Genomic DNA, 16,728 nt, shown 5'->3' with positions numbered 1-16,728 from the left:
TATATATATATAGAAATAAAATCCAGAAGATATCCTTTAATTTTAGTGTTATTAATTTCATGTGATATGAGCTTTTTTTATTCACCTTCCCTGTGATTTGATCAAACTTTCCTTTGCATTGGCTCTTATCTTACTATTGGAATGTGCTGGTTATGCATTGAATGTACCTGGGGGAGGGCGCACATGCAGAAGTTTTATATATGAGAAAGTACCATGAACCAAAACAGAACTCAATTTGCATTTTTTTCCTTTAAAAAAAATTCCCAAATAAGATACAACTTGAGACCTGGAAAACTTAACATATAATATGATAATAGGATTTCCTTATGTGTTCAGAGGAGTGTTTTTATTGAATTCACTATAATCTGCCCATTAAGTAAAGTTAATCATAAAGCTACACTGGATTCTTTAACCTTCTCTACTATGTAAAGTTCTGTGGATAATATACGGTTTTGTCAGAGGATATTTATTCACCATTAAATCTCACATGAAGAAGGTCTTTGATTTGGGAATAATTATTCATATGTTGCCAAGAGATTACATTTCAGATCGGGCAGATGAGATTTTCTGAGAGATTGTCACAGAAAACCAGTTTGCGTTGCAATTGGACCAGTACTTGTAGGTTTGTTCACCAGAGCAGTCCATGAATTTTTCATTATTAGTAACTACTGCTATTAACTATGAAAGTGATTTTACGAACCCCTTTATGAATGTGCTTATTTCCACTGAGTTCAAGGAAATTTCAAAACATCCTACTTATAGTGGTAAAATTAAGTCTTATTGTCTCTGATTCTACTTGTGGATCACTATAGTGAGGGTTTCCTTTTTGTTTTCAAAGTTTGGAGAAGTAGTAACAACAGGGGATGTAGCTGCGAGTTTTTGTTAATATTCTCTGATTTAGTATTCTGATAGACTGTGAAATAACGTGCAAGAAATAGCTGGTTTGGGTTTCTGCTAGCCATGTATTCCTTCTGCCTTGGAAGTTCCAGTTCTCTTCCCTGATTTTTGTGATGGATTTTTACCTAAAGTCACTCTTTTCTTTCTTTCCCAGCCTGGGTAAATATGCTCCCAATTGTGTTTTTAGGAAAAGTTTTCAAGACTCACGATTTTGTATTGTGAACATTAAGTGAGTTGATTCTCCTGCATTCTCCTAGTGGACTCTTCTACATTACTTCTCCTTCCCTTTGCTTCTGTCCTAATCTGTTAAATAAATTTTTCTTAATGTAAAAATATAGAAAATAAGATTGGTGGAGGAGAGTGCTTAGCGTGGTTGGCAAGGTGAAAGACAGTTCTTTATTTGAGTAGCTGCATTTTCTAAGAATTTCGATGAGTAGGGTCATGGGATTACAAAAACAGCTCTGTGACTTGAAAGTATCAGATATTTTATAAGCAAATTCACTCTTTTTTGTTGTGTGCCTCTGTGCAACAGTCATTGCTTATTGAAATGTAAATATGAAATAAAATTTCAAAAATTGTCTTCACCATACTTGGTTTTACATATTATTTGGATTGGAGCTGAGCATTGCTACATGAAACACAATGGAGACTCAATGTCTCAATTCAGGCCTTAAAGTTAAATTGGTGCATATAAGTACCACTTAATCATTTTCTCTAGCTCAGAATCTCATGTACCATGAAATTAATTTTTCAGTTGATCCCTCACATGAATGATAGCATTATTTTTTTCACCAGGATAATAGTTTACACCTTACATATCTATTTTGTCTGAATATACTGTGAAATAAATGACCGTGTTTTTGCTGTTTGTTTTAGAACTAAAATCTTTCAATCATTTTTTTAAATTAGTGGCAAGATAAAAAATCCAAGCCAGTGCAATAGGATATCTTCAGTCATTGACAACTACTCTTCAACTTTCAATTATCCACCAGAGTCTGATTGAAGAGTATGGATTGTTATGATTTCACACTGTTTTTAATGAGCAAATCATTACATCATAATGAAAACCAATACGTTGCTCAAGTTTCACGTTGAGTGAGGCTGAATGGCTGTCTCCTGGGAATCGGGGACTCTAAAGAAAAATGAGAGTCCTAGAGGTGATGCTGAGCATGAACTCCCATTGCCATTTTAGAAAAATGCAGTCCTCATATGTGTAAATTGGAGTCTGTACAAGAGGAGCAGAAAGAATATGTTTTCTTTCACTGGCATAATTTGACTGGTCTTAGAATAATACGTGTAGTTCTCATACACAGAATCCAAGAAGGAAATCAAATTAATTTTAAAAACTTTTGAAGACTTAGAAGGAGGATTTGTAAATACATTATTCCAGAGAACAATGTGAGGTTTTCAGAGGGTGGATTAACAGGCAACTCAAGTTTAAATATCTAAGAAAAAGAAATCTTGTCGATTCCTCAGTCTAGCAAAGGAAGATTGAAAAAACGGCAAAGATGGAAACATACCAGATATGAGATCTGTAATTTTTAGCTGACTGTAATTGACTATTGCCAGTTGGAGTCAGGCAACTGCAGTGATATTGTCCAGTTAATCTAAAAAGGAAGAATTAGAGAGAAATCAGTTGCTTGTGGTTAGCTGTGGGCGGATTTTTTGTTAAAGGAATAAAAAAATGTTGAGTCTGTAGGATGCATGAAAAAGTAACAGAAAGAATGTTTGTTTAATGACATGAGCTTAATTAATGGGAAGTATGAAGAGGAAGGTAAATTCTTAACTTCAGGGAGTGACACTGTTCGCTCACCTGAAGCAGCCATGGATGAAGTGGTTTTACATCATAGAGGTCAGCTGGGCAACAGTATTTTTTTAAATAAATGCTAAGATGAGTTTAGTGCTGCAGAAAAAAGATGTAAACATGGATGATAAGTTTAAGGTAAGTCAAACCACTTGTTTTTCAAGGATCTACCTGAAGCCAAGCAGGAGTGCTATAATAGCACTCAAACATTAGGTTGTAAGGAAGATAAATTCTGAGGCAGTGGAAGAAGCCAGCACCACTGAAGACAGACATATATAAAGTCATGGCACAGAGAAGGTGGATATTGAAATGAAGGAAGTAACCCAAAGGAAATGCCCGTTCCACAGTGTGCAGCAGGAGCATTTAAAGATCATTAGTCTTAAGCAGAAGATATGCAGAGAAGGGAAAGTGTTTTTTGTGTGTAATATACACAGAATTTAAGATTATGTTAGTCCTGTAAAACCCTTTAAATGTTGCTGATTGCAGAGCTGAGAGAAGATTAAAGCTATTTGATTTAGGTAGTATGTAAGTTGGTAAAGGAAAATGCACAAAAGATAAATTATGATTTTTTAAAATATTTGCTTCACATTTTACCAGGAGGATTAAGCATAAGGAAATACGTTTTTAGTGAGGTAGTCATGACATTTTTTGAGGAAAAAGCTTTTCATTTTAATTGGGGGCATAGAGACAGTTTAATCTTGTTTTTTTTCTTTTAAGTAAAAATTTTGATAAAGTTCTCAAGCTGAGATATTTTGTTCAAGGTTTAGCTTCAAACCAGTCAGAATACTTACTTTCCAAAGAGTTGTTTGCCATATAAACTTTAAACTTCGGCAGAAATTTTTAAATAAAGTAGATTTCCTATGAGAAAAATGAGGGAGAGGCATTATAATAAAAAGTAATATCAATTAAAACCCTACAGGTGCTGCACTTGAAAATTTTACAGTCTCTATCACCAAAAGACTAAGTTAGATGCGAGGAAGTCTAAGTGGTAGGAAACATAAATTTCTGGTGTTGCTTTAGGAAAGCGTACATTGAGGAATACTGAAACTACAGGTAGTATATTATGAGTGACAGTCTCAGCTTCTGAGTGGTTACTTTGAAGAAGAGAAAAGCATCTTTTCAATGAACATAATTTTGATCAGAAGGCATTATATATAGCTTAGTATGCGTTTTATTGCAGCCCACTGTCATAGACACACTTCTGGGTACATTTCATAATGTACTTTTATTTTCTTCAGAATTCCTCCAATGTCTGTGAATATTGGATTTTCCTGTGTTTTTATATTTCTGTCAGGCATCATAAAAGTTTAGTTTCATTTCTGTTATTCAGCTGCTGCTTTGTGTTATTTGTGACACTCTTCATAAATAGGAGTTAAAAACATCTTTATATATATACAAATACGTTTCCCTGTTTACATGTACTCAACTGTGTCTCTAGACTTGTCTTTACACTAGCAGCTTTTGTAGTAGACATCGTGTGTACAGTATTCATTTTATATATGTCACATCCTCAAGGGCCATGGCTTTTGCCAGATGAAGCACTTTTGATTTTGAGGCTGATGAAACACAGTGCTATTATTGATCTGTGCGTGACACAACCAGTCTCTCTGCTGGCAGAGTGTAGCAACATTTATCCAGGAATTTGTGAAATGTCACTCGGATCATGTTCGTAAGGTAAACTGTGCAAAATCCAGGATTCAGGCTGAGAATCCGTGAGGAATTGGACGTGACTCTCTTATTCCTTCATCCTATCTCCTAGGTCAGCCAAGTGATATTTGTTAAAACAATGTCTGTGTTTTGTATTAGGTGTTGAAGAAAGTATGATTATCACTAGGAACACCCTGTACAGTGTAGTCATACTGCTGGTTTTCCCAGGTTTTTAAGTTCCTTGGGAGAACAAGATTTTAAGTCAGTGAAAGGGATCTAAGCATTGCAAGTGTGTAATTTTTGTTTTCTTTGTAGCAAGTGGATGACTCCTGTACAGCTGCAAGCAGGAAACTCTGCTTAAATTTTCTAAAGAAATGTAACTTTTCTTACTTTGTATTACTTGTAGAGATATGTGGCAATTCATGTTTGTTAGTAAGATCTCATTAGGTGGTGGTCAGAAAGGATGTGTGACAGTCCCTACAGGCATAATAATGTCATAATATTGATAATTACGTATTTTCTTTCTTTATAAATATGATTGAGAATGGCTGCACATCTTGTCCTTCAAGAAAAGAGCTATTTTGGACTCCTCTGGATTTCAGAAGAGGAATCTTCACCTTCACCAGTTCTGTGCTGGTAGGTCTGCAAAGTACTGTTTTCCTATTTGACCCTATTCTCTTACCTGTCACACGGTGAGATTTCTTTGTCTAGATTATATTGCACAAAGGGAATTAGCATTTTTGTTAGAGTTTGCTTTTTACTCCAGTTTTCTCATTCTCACAATCCCCTGTTTAAGCTTATGTGTTCAAAGTTAGTGCTGGTGCTCTGTTATCCTGATACTCCCACTGCAGGAAGAAATTTTGAAACATGCATCCATAGCCAGGAGTACAAGCCATTCTTATCACTTTACCAAGGATGATGCACGAACCTTCTTAAAGTTTTTGTTGATCTTTTTTAGGTTTCTTTTTGTGGATTTTTTTTTGTTTGGTTGGTTTGGTTTGGGGTTTTTTTTGGGGGGGGTATTTTTTTTTTCCAGGGGATTTGTTTTGTTTTGTTTTATTTTTTGGGGTTTTTTTTGTGGGGGATTTTTTTACTTTCTAGGCATAAAGGCATGGGAGTCAAGAACTAAGACCTCTACAGCCCTGGAGAAAGAAAGCATTACAACTAAAAGACTTCTGAGACAAGGGAGCTACACCTGAGATTCCTTTTTAAAAATACGTATCTACAGCCTTTCCTCTTTGGGATTGTCTTAATTATTCTCTTAGACTCCCCATTGTTGCAGAGAATGAGTGCTGGTTCCCAGGATTCTATGGCATCCCTACTAAAGTCAGGCACTCTTACTGTCCTTGTAACCCAAAGGAAGAATTTTGTAGTCTTGAGAAGGTGCTGGTTTCAGGCCTGAAGTGCCTGAACCTCCTCGACTCCATACCTGCTAGAGGAGGTAGAAGAATATTTATGCTTTCTTACTAATCTTTTGCATGGTCTGATGTGCTCTCCTAAGACTTAACTGGGAATTAATGAGGTATTAATGAGCTGTTCCCATGGCTTGTCTCATGCTCAGGTTTCCTTTGCATCACTCCATTCAACTCTTGATGCCCACCATGCCAAGACCTTCAGTTTGTTTCTCAGCAGTGGAGGCTGCATGACTGCCCATCACCACAGCTCGGGATTCACAGGCGCTGGAAAGCATCTGCCCTTGGTGCCTGAACTTCCCACAGTGCTCTCTTCAGTTTTGGGTTGGGGGTTCATCCTGTGGTCTTTAGGGTATTCTGTACACAAAATCGGTGATTTTGTCTATACTCTTACCTTGGTAAAACCAGCAGAAGAGAATGAAGGAAATACTAATCAGCTCTAGGTCTCATTCAAGCGGGGCTTTAGAATTGCAGTGTTGTCCTCAAACTGTTCATGTATATGGAAATAATAAATTACCCAAATGAGTCATAATATTGATGATAATCGTGATAAAGAGGAAGTATATTTCACTTTATACATTAGACTTAAAACAGAGCTTTTTCTTGAGATGGTCTCTTCAGATATTAAATAGGTATAAATAGTATATAAATAATATAGTAATGTAAAGAGTATTTTACCCTAAACTGTTCATTTATGCCTGTAATTTTAGCAAGGGTTCTGATGATAACATAAATTACAAATTAAAGATAAGACTGTGGGGGTTCATTTACAAGAATCCAGGGATGAATTACCAATTTAATTTATATGAAGTATATTTTAGTGGTAATTTTTAAATGCAGTTCATTATCTTGAAAAATATTCCTGTCTTTGCACCCTCTCCACGATGTCTGTCATCAGCTTTCTCATACCTCTCAGAAGTGGCTAGCAATGTCTTTGTTTTCTTTTATAGAAATGTAAATAATAAAAAATAAATAAATCAATAAATATTTGTATAATATCACCTTATGTGATTAGAAAAATTCCTTCCAGATACTGAAGTTTTTTCTCTACAATTCTTTGTTGTTTATTTCTGTGTTTCTCATTCTCTATGAGAACACAGAACTTTTCTACTACATAAGTTTGTTAATACAGTTTATGTTTAAAGTGTTTCGGTTTTACATAGCTGTCTGCATAAAAACAAATGAGAAGACTTGAGGACATTTTTTTCTGCTTTTATTAATATCTGAAATGGCTGAATATGAGATACTGAAATAATTGAACAAAATTAAGCATAAAACTCTGTTTATGAATTTTTTCTTGAATATTGCAACCAACTTCTGAGAATGCCTATAGCCTACATACATTTTAGTAATTCTTATTTTGAAATAGTTACATAACTTCCCTAAAGTAGCTTGAAAGAGAATGGTCTTTAACAGTTGAAAATCTGAAATGTGAGCAAAGGAAAATAATATTTAAAGAGTAATACAGGAGATGGAAGAGTTTTCCCTACAAGCACAGATTTCTTGCCCACTTACATTAGAGATGCAGAAATATTTCAGCGGAAAATGGTTCACTCTCTAAAACATATGGAAATGTGGAGAGGTTAAATTAATATTTCACCATTCTTTCACTGCTTTTGTTTCGTTTTTCTTATATATTCTCTTAAAAATAACTTTAGTTTCTAAAGATATAAAGCTGTATGCTTTAGAACTAAGTGGGTAAATCAAAAGAAAGTTTAAACACAGTCTTTAAAATAGCATTTTCATTTTGGTTTCTCTCTATTTTATGTGAGTTATACAGAAAACAGATGGAAGCATTATTAATTTTTTCCCCCAATGAGTTTTAGTGCAGCATATTTGTATGTGTTATCTGAAACATATGAATACTTAGTATTGCTGCTGTTAAATTTGTAATGAGTTGTAGGGATTGTGAAATTCCCTGACTGGCTCTCATGCAAGCAGTTCATTTGCAGTGCTTAGATGTGTTAAGATTAAGCAGGGGGAATATGGCGAGCACTATCCCTGACCCTAGATGAAAAATTCAAATTTCAAGCTTTATGAGTTTGCCCCTACTCTCATGTTTGGTGGAAATCAGATAAATACTGTGTAGACCTGAAAGAAAATCATGCAGTAAAACCTGGTCCTAACTACAAAAGATTGCATGGATACCACGTCTTATATTGAAAATTCCCTAGTAAGTGTAAAGCCATGGAAATCTTGGAGCACATTTTATGCATCAGCTGGAAGTCTTCCCTTGTGTATAGCAATACTTGATGTGCACAGGCATGTTAGATGTTGGAATACTAGTATTTATGAGTATTTACTTAAATAGCAGTGGTGGAAACATGAAAACATTGGTTTTGAATTTCAGCCACACCTTCACAACTGGCTTGCCATAATACTCAGATATTTTCAAACAGGAAAAAGTGCCATGAAATGTTATATTTTTATTTTTAATTTTGTTGTAGTAAAACATTTTGATATACTGTGTTGTGTCTGGCAGATATTAGTACTTTGAATAAGTTCAAATATAGCACACCCTGAAATACCGAATATTTTTATTTTTAATTAATATTGATGTTTTCGAGTTCTGTAATTTTTCTCTGGAAATACTGAGGTCTTGCAGACAATGTCCTGCATCTGCATATTTTGTCAGTTTACATCTCCATATTGGAAAATCAAGCACAACAAAAATTAAATTATATAGTTGTGTCATATAATTGATCATTTTGAAACTACTGGTGTAAGTATTGTTAAATAAATAGTTAATAGTCCTTATATTCCCTTGAAATTTGCAAGGACAGATGGAGTGCAGCATCTGCTTTAATATGAAAGCAAGATAGTGTTCTTAATATGTACAGAAATTAGACATGGGATACAGCAATGTTTACGTGTACAGAGACATGAAATGAAAGGGGTAGAAAATGAAGGCTAAAATAGAATTGCTGCAGGACAAAACCTTTGTCTTTGATTTGGTGTAATCATTATATAGATGACATATATCAGAAGCATTTTCATCATCTTAAAAATTGGGATTTGTATTATTACTAAGTTTTTTTCTTATTTTCTGTAATTTATTTGAAAAATCATTGGTTGCACAATGCACAGTTCTGTTCTTAGACTTGTCTCTTGTTACAGGAGCAGTTAATTTCTTGGAGAATTGGGCCTGGAATATATTACTCCAATTCATTTATATATGAGTGTTGTATGTTTCTCTAAAATATAGTTATGTTTTCTACTCTTGATCTATGTGATATTATTAGTATTTACAAAAAGAGGAAAACAAACCAAAATTCAAAAAGGACCTGTCTGGACTGATTCAATTGATTTTCTTTTTGTATAATTTAATAAGTTGCTGTAGCCAGATGTTGCAATGTCAGAGGTTTATAAGTTGTAGAATAAATGTAGCTGTAGATTAACTTTAAGTACCTGAACTAAAATTAAAGGTAAAACCCTTTTTTATGAAGTGTTATACAGCAAATAGCTCTTTATAAGCAATGATTGATCAGTAGTAGTATGTGTTTAAGAAGATGCTCAAAATCTTTGCATCTAGGAATCATTGTTTTCCAATAACAGATGAATTTTGAATTTGTTTGTGTGAAAGGGCGATTCCAACGTAAATATTGCTGTTATAAAGCAGATGAACTGCAATTGTGTTACCACTATCAATAGGACAAAAGTTTTTCTTTAGTAAAATACCTGAGATGAGAAATGTACATCTTATCTGCTGGTTAATGTCTGTATTTCTCTTCGGGAAACTAATTTAATCTCACTTCATGAGAAATTGACATTTTCAGTACCTTAAACATCCTTAAAAGCTGCTTTGTTCACTGCAAACCATATTTAGTGTGACCTCACAATAATGCAGCACACCTCAAGTGTCATGCCTGTCTTTACTATGCACTTTGGAGCTGTGTTCATCTATACTAGACAACTGCACTTCAAGGAAAGATTTTTTTTTTCCTTGATAGGCAATTAGCAGTAATTAGGAAGATTCACTTCAGTAAGGTGTCAACATGAGATTGTTTAAAAAAGTTGAATGTCAGTGGCTTTAAAAGAGGGTTCTTTTCCCTGACACATAGGTATGGCATGTGAAACATGAAATGTTAATTTAACTTTTCTTCTTATTATTCATGCACAATATTATTTTGTCATTCAGATACTACACTGACAGAGTGCAAAGGGTGTTAAAATAGTGCTGCTGGAATAAAAAGAGGATTAATCTACCATTGGCCAATTAGCCAAAGGGTACTTAATGGTCTCTAAAGGCTACTGAAGTCTAACAACTAGCTAAAGCACTGGCAAAAAGTCCTCTATATTACCTTCATTTATCTGACATTTTGTGGAATAGTCAGCTCCTGATAACTGCATTTGGCAGAAAAAAAATACAACTAAACCATTCAGTAGATTTTACTAAAATTTCAGTAGGATAAATGACAAATAAGTTCTACATTTTAGAAGTTTGTCTTGCTTTTGGGGGGTCTTTGTTTCAATTAAGGGATGGCATATTAAGTCACCAAAGACTTCTGCTTGATATTTTGTCTTCGAGTCTAGAATACTAAGTAATCAACCGCTTACAGCACTTGCATGAAAAGAACTTTGATCGAGGATTTGAAGTTATTTGCCTTTCCTCTATATGATCACATTAAGTATTCACCACAGCTTTTTAGTCTGGTATATACCTTTTCAGATTGCTACATACCATCTTTATTAATTTTAGCCTTTTTTTTTTTTCTATGACCCATCAGGCAGAGAAAGATTTTGATTCAAGAGAATGCAAAAGGGTCAAGTTTAGTGGGATTGACACAATAAATTTGTCTTTGGATATTGTAAATAGGCTCATCATTATGCTATAATAATATTTGAGAGAGTGAGTAAAATCATAAATACCTAGCTCTCTGCCTGCAAGCATCCTTTGAAAAGTTCTTTCATGTTTTAATGTGTGCAACAAGTACTGCTTATTTTGTGAGTTTTTCATGATCAAGCTGAAACTGTGAGAAAATAGTGTTCTATGAGAAACGTTTATAGAAGCAGTGTTAAATTCTAAAATAGAACTTTGTATAGGAGCTATGCATATAGCAAATATATTCTATTACCTACTGTAGTAAGAATTCTTGGAGAAAAGAAAAATGAGAGTGCTAACTTCAGTTTTCTTACAGACATAGCAGTGCTATCGTCTGCCCGGATTTTAGGGTGGGAATCGTTACAGAAAATGGGATTTTTACACATCAGAGTGTATTAGCTTTAGTTTACAAAAGAGTAATAAAATAAGATTATGTAATTTTTATGCTTGAAGTGTGTCAAGAATGTCTGATTTGCATCCTGTTTTATAGTTTTTTATTTATTTTACAAATATAAGTGTGTGGGATTGTGTGACTTCAGCAGAAGTACAGTATCAGCTGCTTCCAACAGAAACGTAATATTCATACAAACCAGTTGCAGCAGAATTGTGACTTCTGTAAAATGAGCTCCAAGCCCCTTATGGAGTGATTGTGATGCCAAGGAGCAAGAGGCCATTGCAGGAACTTCCTGTGTTAACCCACTGGGCCTTCCACACAGCTGTCTTTCTGAGCAGAGGGTTTATGGTGAAAAGCCTTGCTGAGTCACCAAAGTTTTATACTGACTACACAGAAACTGAGGTTTCATCACTTACTCCTTCGTGAACAGCAGAACAGAGTGCCATGGGTATACCAGGAGCGAGGAGATTAAGATAGATGGATGTTAAAATATTGAATCTATAAACATCTGTTAAGCCAAAAACACTCTGGAGGAGGTGCAGCAGACAAAGGCCGCTACATCATAGAGAAACAGCAGTAGGCTGCCTTTACCAACATCTGGTCTAGCTGATGTTTGAGATTCTTCTACCTTTCATCCTGGTGACCTCTTCCCCTGGAGTAAATTCCTTTTGCTCTGTCATTCAGGATTTGTGTGCATGGTAGCCCATACACAAAACTTCCACTGTGTCTAAGAAAGAAAAAATAATTAAAAACTTGACCTAAAATATCGCGAATGGTGAAGAACAATAGGATAATGAACTTGTTTCTTAAGTAAATGCAAGGAATGTCTTCTAGGCATAAATATCTTGATAGGGCAGTGGGGCTGTTTTTTACATCCCACATGGATTTACATAGGGTTTTCTCATAACTGTCCAATAGATTAAAAATAGAAGAGTAATGCAGTAGAATTATCAATTCTATGGTACATTTACAATATCTACATAAGTATTAAGAGACAGCTTCTGTGAAATGTCTGATTGCAATTGCATGCAAAATGTGTCTGTTTTTGTGAGTTGGGGCTCTTGTACATCATATGCTACTTTCACTTCATCCCTGTAGCTCTTATGCTGTTTCTGTATTTATGTAAATTCTTATTTTAAAATCTTTTTTTCTACCTCCTTAGAAAAGGAAGAAAAAGTAGCTAAGTGGTTTCGGTAACTGTCATCTTTAGTACCTGTCCCATGAAGACCTTTTCTTTTTGAATATATTTGCTGTAATTTTTGAGAGTGTTACCAGTGCAATTCATGATGTTTTAGAACTGATGCATATTGTCGGCAGCAGTAGCCTAAGAAACTTCTGAGAGTCACAAGTTATCTTGGGCAGATATGGGGGCATCTCTAATTTTGAACAGAGATATTGATCTAGCTAAGATTTTTTTTTTCTTTTCTTTTTATGAATAATTTATTACAGAGACACTGAATCATGAAATTCAGCATGTAGAAATATTGGTTACACTGGAGAAATTAACATAATCCTCATATTTTTCTATGGTCTGTCCTTCTGTACTACTTCTGTACTGGTTTTTCTTATTGAATGATCCTCATTTTGTCTTTTACTCTGCAAATGTAGTAATTATGAGAAGAATATATCAGATTAAGGAATAGTCAATTAGAAAATACAGGATCTCTTTCTTGTTTAATGATGACAGCAGACACAGAAGGGAATGGAAAGATTAGCTCCTTTACTAAGAAAAATACTTACCTCAGATACCTATGTAAAATGCCCACGGACTTGAATAAGTGCACTTGGTGAACATGAAATAAATACGGTTAGAGTTTTAAATACCAGATGAATTTTCCTTGTACTCATGATATTTTTTCAGGCTAATGCAAAATATACAAACATTCGTAATGGGAATAAATGTGACTCTCTTTTATCTGTATATATGTGATCTTCAGATTATTGTAATGAAAGTGTATGTTTTTATAAACACATATATATAATTTTTTTTCTAATGACATCAAGCTGTATAAAATCTAATTTGTAAGTTAAATAATAAACTGCTTGAAAATAGAATACTCTACTTGACTTTTACCTTTTTTGTGGGTTTTTTCGTTTGCTTTTTGGGGTGGTGGTTTTTTGGGGTTTTTTGGTGTCTTTGTGGGGGAAGTTGTGTGTTTGTTTGTGTTTTTGATTTTTGGTTGGGTATTTCGTTTGGCACCAGCGTATAATCAGGTGCACATTTGGTTATTTCAAGCTGTCATGCATCTTCTCATGTTTCTGATTAGGATTTTTCACAATGTAAGGGAGGTTTTTTTGTATTTTAAGGTATTTCAACACCATTTTGTACAATTATTTCTTATTTAAAGCTACTGTATTTCAGTCTTACTTGGAATAATGAAATATCATTTTAATAACCCTTTTAAGGAGCAGAGAGATGTTAGGCCATTGTTGGCTTTTGGCTGACTGCAGTTTTGTGAAAGTTAATCTCTAGCATGGAGATTATTTCCACTCCCCTTTTTGCAGAGCAACATTCAATATTATTTAAATTAAAGCTATTATTTGAAACATTACTTCTGTAAGGAGTAATGTGAAATATATTGGTACAAAGATTGAATAAGTCTTGTTGGTTGTCAGTCAAGTGCAACAAGACTGAGGGTTTGTTTGCATGATATTTATTTGAACTAAATCCCTAACAAGGCTCGTCTGCTAATTGGACTTAGCATTTACGTTGCTAAGTGAGAAGCATTTTGGCTGCAGTATAGGGTGGTAAGACCTACCCAGTGGAATAAACAACTAACATCTGTTATCCTGTCCTGCTCCAGCTTGTCTTTTACCACTTAAGTACTTCAGCCCTGGAGTCAAGGTTATGGAATGTGCGGTTCTCTGGCTATGGTGTGTATATGGAAAGGGATGAAATAACACATAGGTAAAGACCAGCCAACCAGGAGATGTGTAGTGCAGCTGGTTCACTTTGCTTTAACCTCTACAAGCCCTACAAATATCAAAACAAAAGCCAAGAGAAGGGTTTATGCTTTATAGCAGTTGTCAACGCAGCAATTCAAGTGAGCTTACAGTGGCCACCATTATAGCAGATTTGACATTTATCTACCCTTAATTCACGCTGGTGTCTGAGACACCATGGTATTTCTTCATGTTCTGTGTAGAAATAATTGCTGAATTCCAGGGAGGCTCCGAGGTAAAACATGTTTCAACAGTAATCACGGTTACAGTTTTGTATGATAATTTTTGTTTGTCATGGTTAAAACACCAACATATTCAGTCAAAATTGAATTAATTTGCCTTAAAATATATATATTTTTTTTAGTGGTAGTAGATTTCTTTTTTTCTGCAAAGATTTGATCTTTGCCTGTACTAGAAAATTCAACCAACAGCTATGCAGTATAATTGTAGATAATATATACTGTTTAATTCCTCTTGAATGCTGAACTGGAAAAGCATCTCATATGATCAAGCAGAGATATTTTTAGGATGAAATTGTGATGGTTTATTCTCTTTGTAAAACAGATGTTGACCTCCAACCTGGCCAAGTGGCAACAGGAGAAGGAAGATTTAGAAGGAAAATTAAAGTAGAGAGAACATCTGTCTCAAACTGCTGGCAAGAGCAAAGTCATACCAGCTCCTTCAAAGAACATTGATTTAGAGATGAAACAGCTGCAGTGCAAACTAGAGGTGACAGAACAGATTATCTATTGCTGAGGATAATTCGTATGAGCAGTAGTTCATAACTGGGTCAAGCAGACATACATGTACTCCCCTACGCCTATGGTTTGTATATCGTAGCCAACCATCAGCAGCTTAGGTGTCAGATTGCCTTTGATGGTAAGTAGAAACGTAGCCATAGACAGAAGGACTAAAAGTTCTAAACCAGTTTCTGCAGATCGAATAGGCCAGACAAGAAGCCTTGCTGGGTTTTTGCACAATGGTTAAGTACATCTTGTTGGGAGGTGCTGTGGAATTAGTTTGATGAGAATTCAGTTGATTCCTTTCTTCCTTTAAGAAGGAGAAAAGCAATAGCTGTCTGTGAAAGGGGAGCAAAGAATTTAAGCAAATGGGGCAGCAGTGTTTTGTGTGTATTAGTATTGTCTTTGTCTTCAGAGAGACTTCTCTTTTTTTAAATTTGTATTTTTGTAGATTAGCTGGTAGGAAAATACTGGCTGGTTGATGATTTCACTTTTCAGTCTCGGGTGATTTTGTTGCATGTGAATGATGTAGAGCCTGGACTGTGTTGTTCCGAAAGCTTTCTCAGCAGGTGGCCTGGCTCAAACATTAATTCTTCTTCTCTTCTCACTAGAGGAAATATATTTGCAGCAGTATGTCTTCAAGTTGTTTTTTCCCATTGTTTTCTGTTAAATAGTAGAGGAAAGAGAAAAGGTCAAAATGGTGCAGTTTCATGCTGCTAGAAAGCACTCCACAGTAGCAAGAAGTCTGCCAAAGGATCAGCTAGAAGAAAAGGCTGTGTTACATGGTCAACATAGCTGACTCTAAGTGGTGGATTAGCTGTGTTAGCACACGAGATGTGGCTAATGCTCAGACCTCTGAGCTGTAGATGGTAATCGTGCTATTACAGATCATGGCTACTGCACACTGGATGCATAACATCTGAATTCAGGGATTAGTAAAGGTAGGTCACATTGATAAAGAGATGAGGCCAGCAGGGAGTAACCATGAAAAGGCACATAAATTGATCTCCTTTAATTATGAGAAAGGGTTCTTAAAACCATACACACTGTCTTCTTAAGTATTGTTTTTAGGTTTGGGATTGGCTAATCTGCTTCTGTTGCTGGTGAGTGGTAATTTCTGTTAATTAAGGTTGTACCTTTTAGATGACTATCTTCATTATCCAGAAACCTAGCAGTCAGCTGATCTATGCAAGTAGGAAAACTTTTAAAATAGGGATTTATTTTTTTTAATATCTTAAGAGTAAAACCCATGCTAGAAGCCTATGCTGTTTATCTGCCAAATGTGAACAGCAAAATAAATTGCTGAAAAATCAAAGGTTTTTTTGTTTCTGCAGCAGAGGAAATATTTAGCAAGCATATATAAATCTGATATCAAAAATACTAGCATGACTTTTAATTCCTTCTTAAAGATATATTAAATTTTTAATGAAAAAATAAATCATGTATGCAAAACTATATTTAGGATAGAGATAGTCTGTGACCCCAAATGCTAACTAGGAGAGTAAATTCACTGGTTTCTGAATTGGATGAGAGTTTTGAATATAAGAGCCTCAAAAGCTACTTAAATCAAGCTTCTAAAATTCTTCATTTAAGGCTAGTTTAAGTTCTGTAAGTCATTTTTTAGCAGAAGAATTTGACAAAAGGTTTTCACTTATTGTTCCAGGCTCTCTAGCTGACTTAAAAATGAGACACATAGTTATTCTTCTGAATATCTGAATGTCTAAGCAGCAAAGGCTTTCCTTATAGCTCAAAATGTCCAAGTACCTGGCCTTGTTAGTTAATTTTTTTCCATAGTGCTGTCTTTACAGTTCTTGTTTACGTTGTTTCTGTAATGACTCCTTGTATTTTTGCCAACAGGAAGAAATGTGTTAAGTGTGGGTGGTGAGTTCAGAAGCAAAATACCACAAGTATAAGTCTTTGCCTCTGAACATGTGCAGAGGCCCACCTAAGTACTCGAGTTCATGTCTGGTGTGTAAACCACGTAACTGGGTGCTGTGCTCTACGCTAATGGAACTCAAGCCCCACAAACAGGTCTCAGGAAACTCAGGAATATTCTGCTAGCATACATA

At 35.0% G+C, this 16,728-nt stretch overlaps 1 protein-coding gene across 1 annotated transcript in view; it reads left to right on the top strand.

Moving 5' to 3' along the window:
• Positions 1 to 16,728, top strand: part of CNTLN (centlein) — a 168,238-nt gene that overhangs the window by 119,548 nt on the left and 31,962 nt on the right. The window contains 1 exon segment of the mRNA XM_088157014.1: positions 14,484 to 14,648. Coding sequence (XP_088013140.1) covers positions 14,484 to 14,648 — 165 coding nt within the window.

The sequence above is a fragment of the Sturnus vulgaris genome, chromosome Z (genome assembly GCF_052056855.1).
Source record: "Sturnus vulgaris isolate bStuVul1 chromosome Z, bStuVul1.hap1, whole genome shotgun sequence".
Lineage (NCBI taxonomy): Eukaryota > Metazoa > Chordata > Aves > Passeriformes > Sturnidae > Sturnus > Sturnus vulgaris.
The sequence above is the reverse complement of the archived record's forward strand: the minus strand, read 5'-3'. Positions and strand labels throughout refer to the sequence as shown.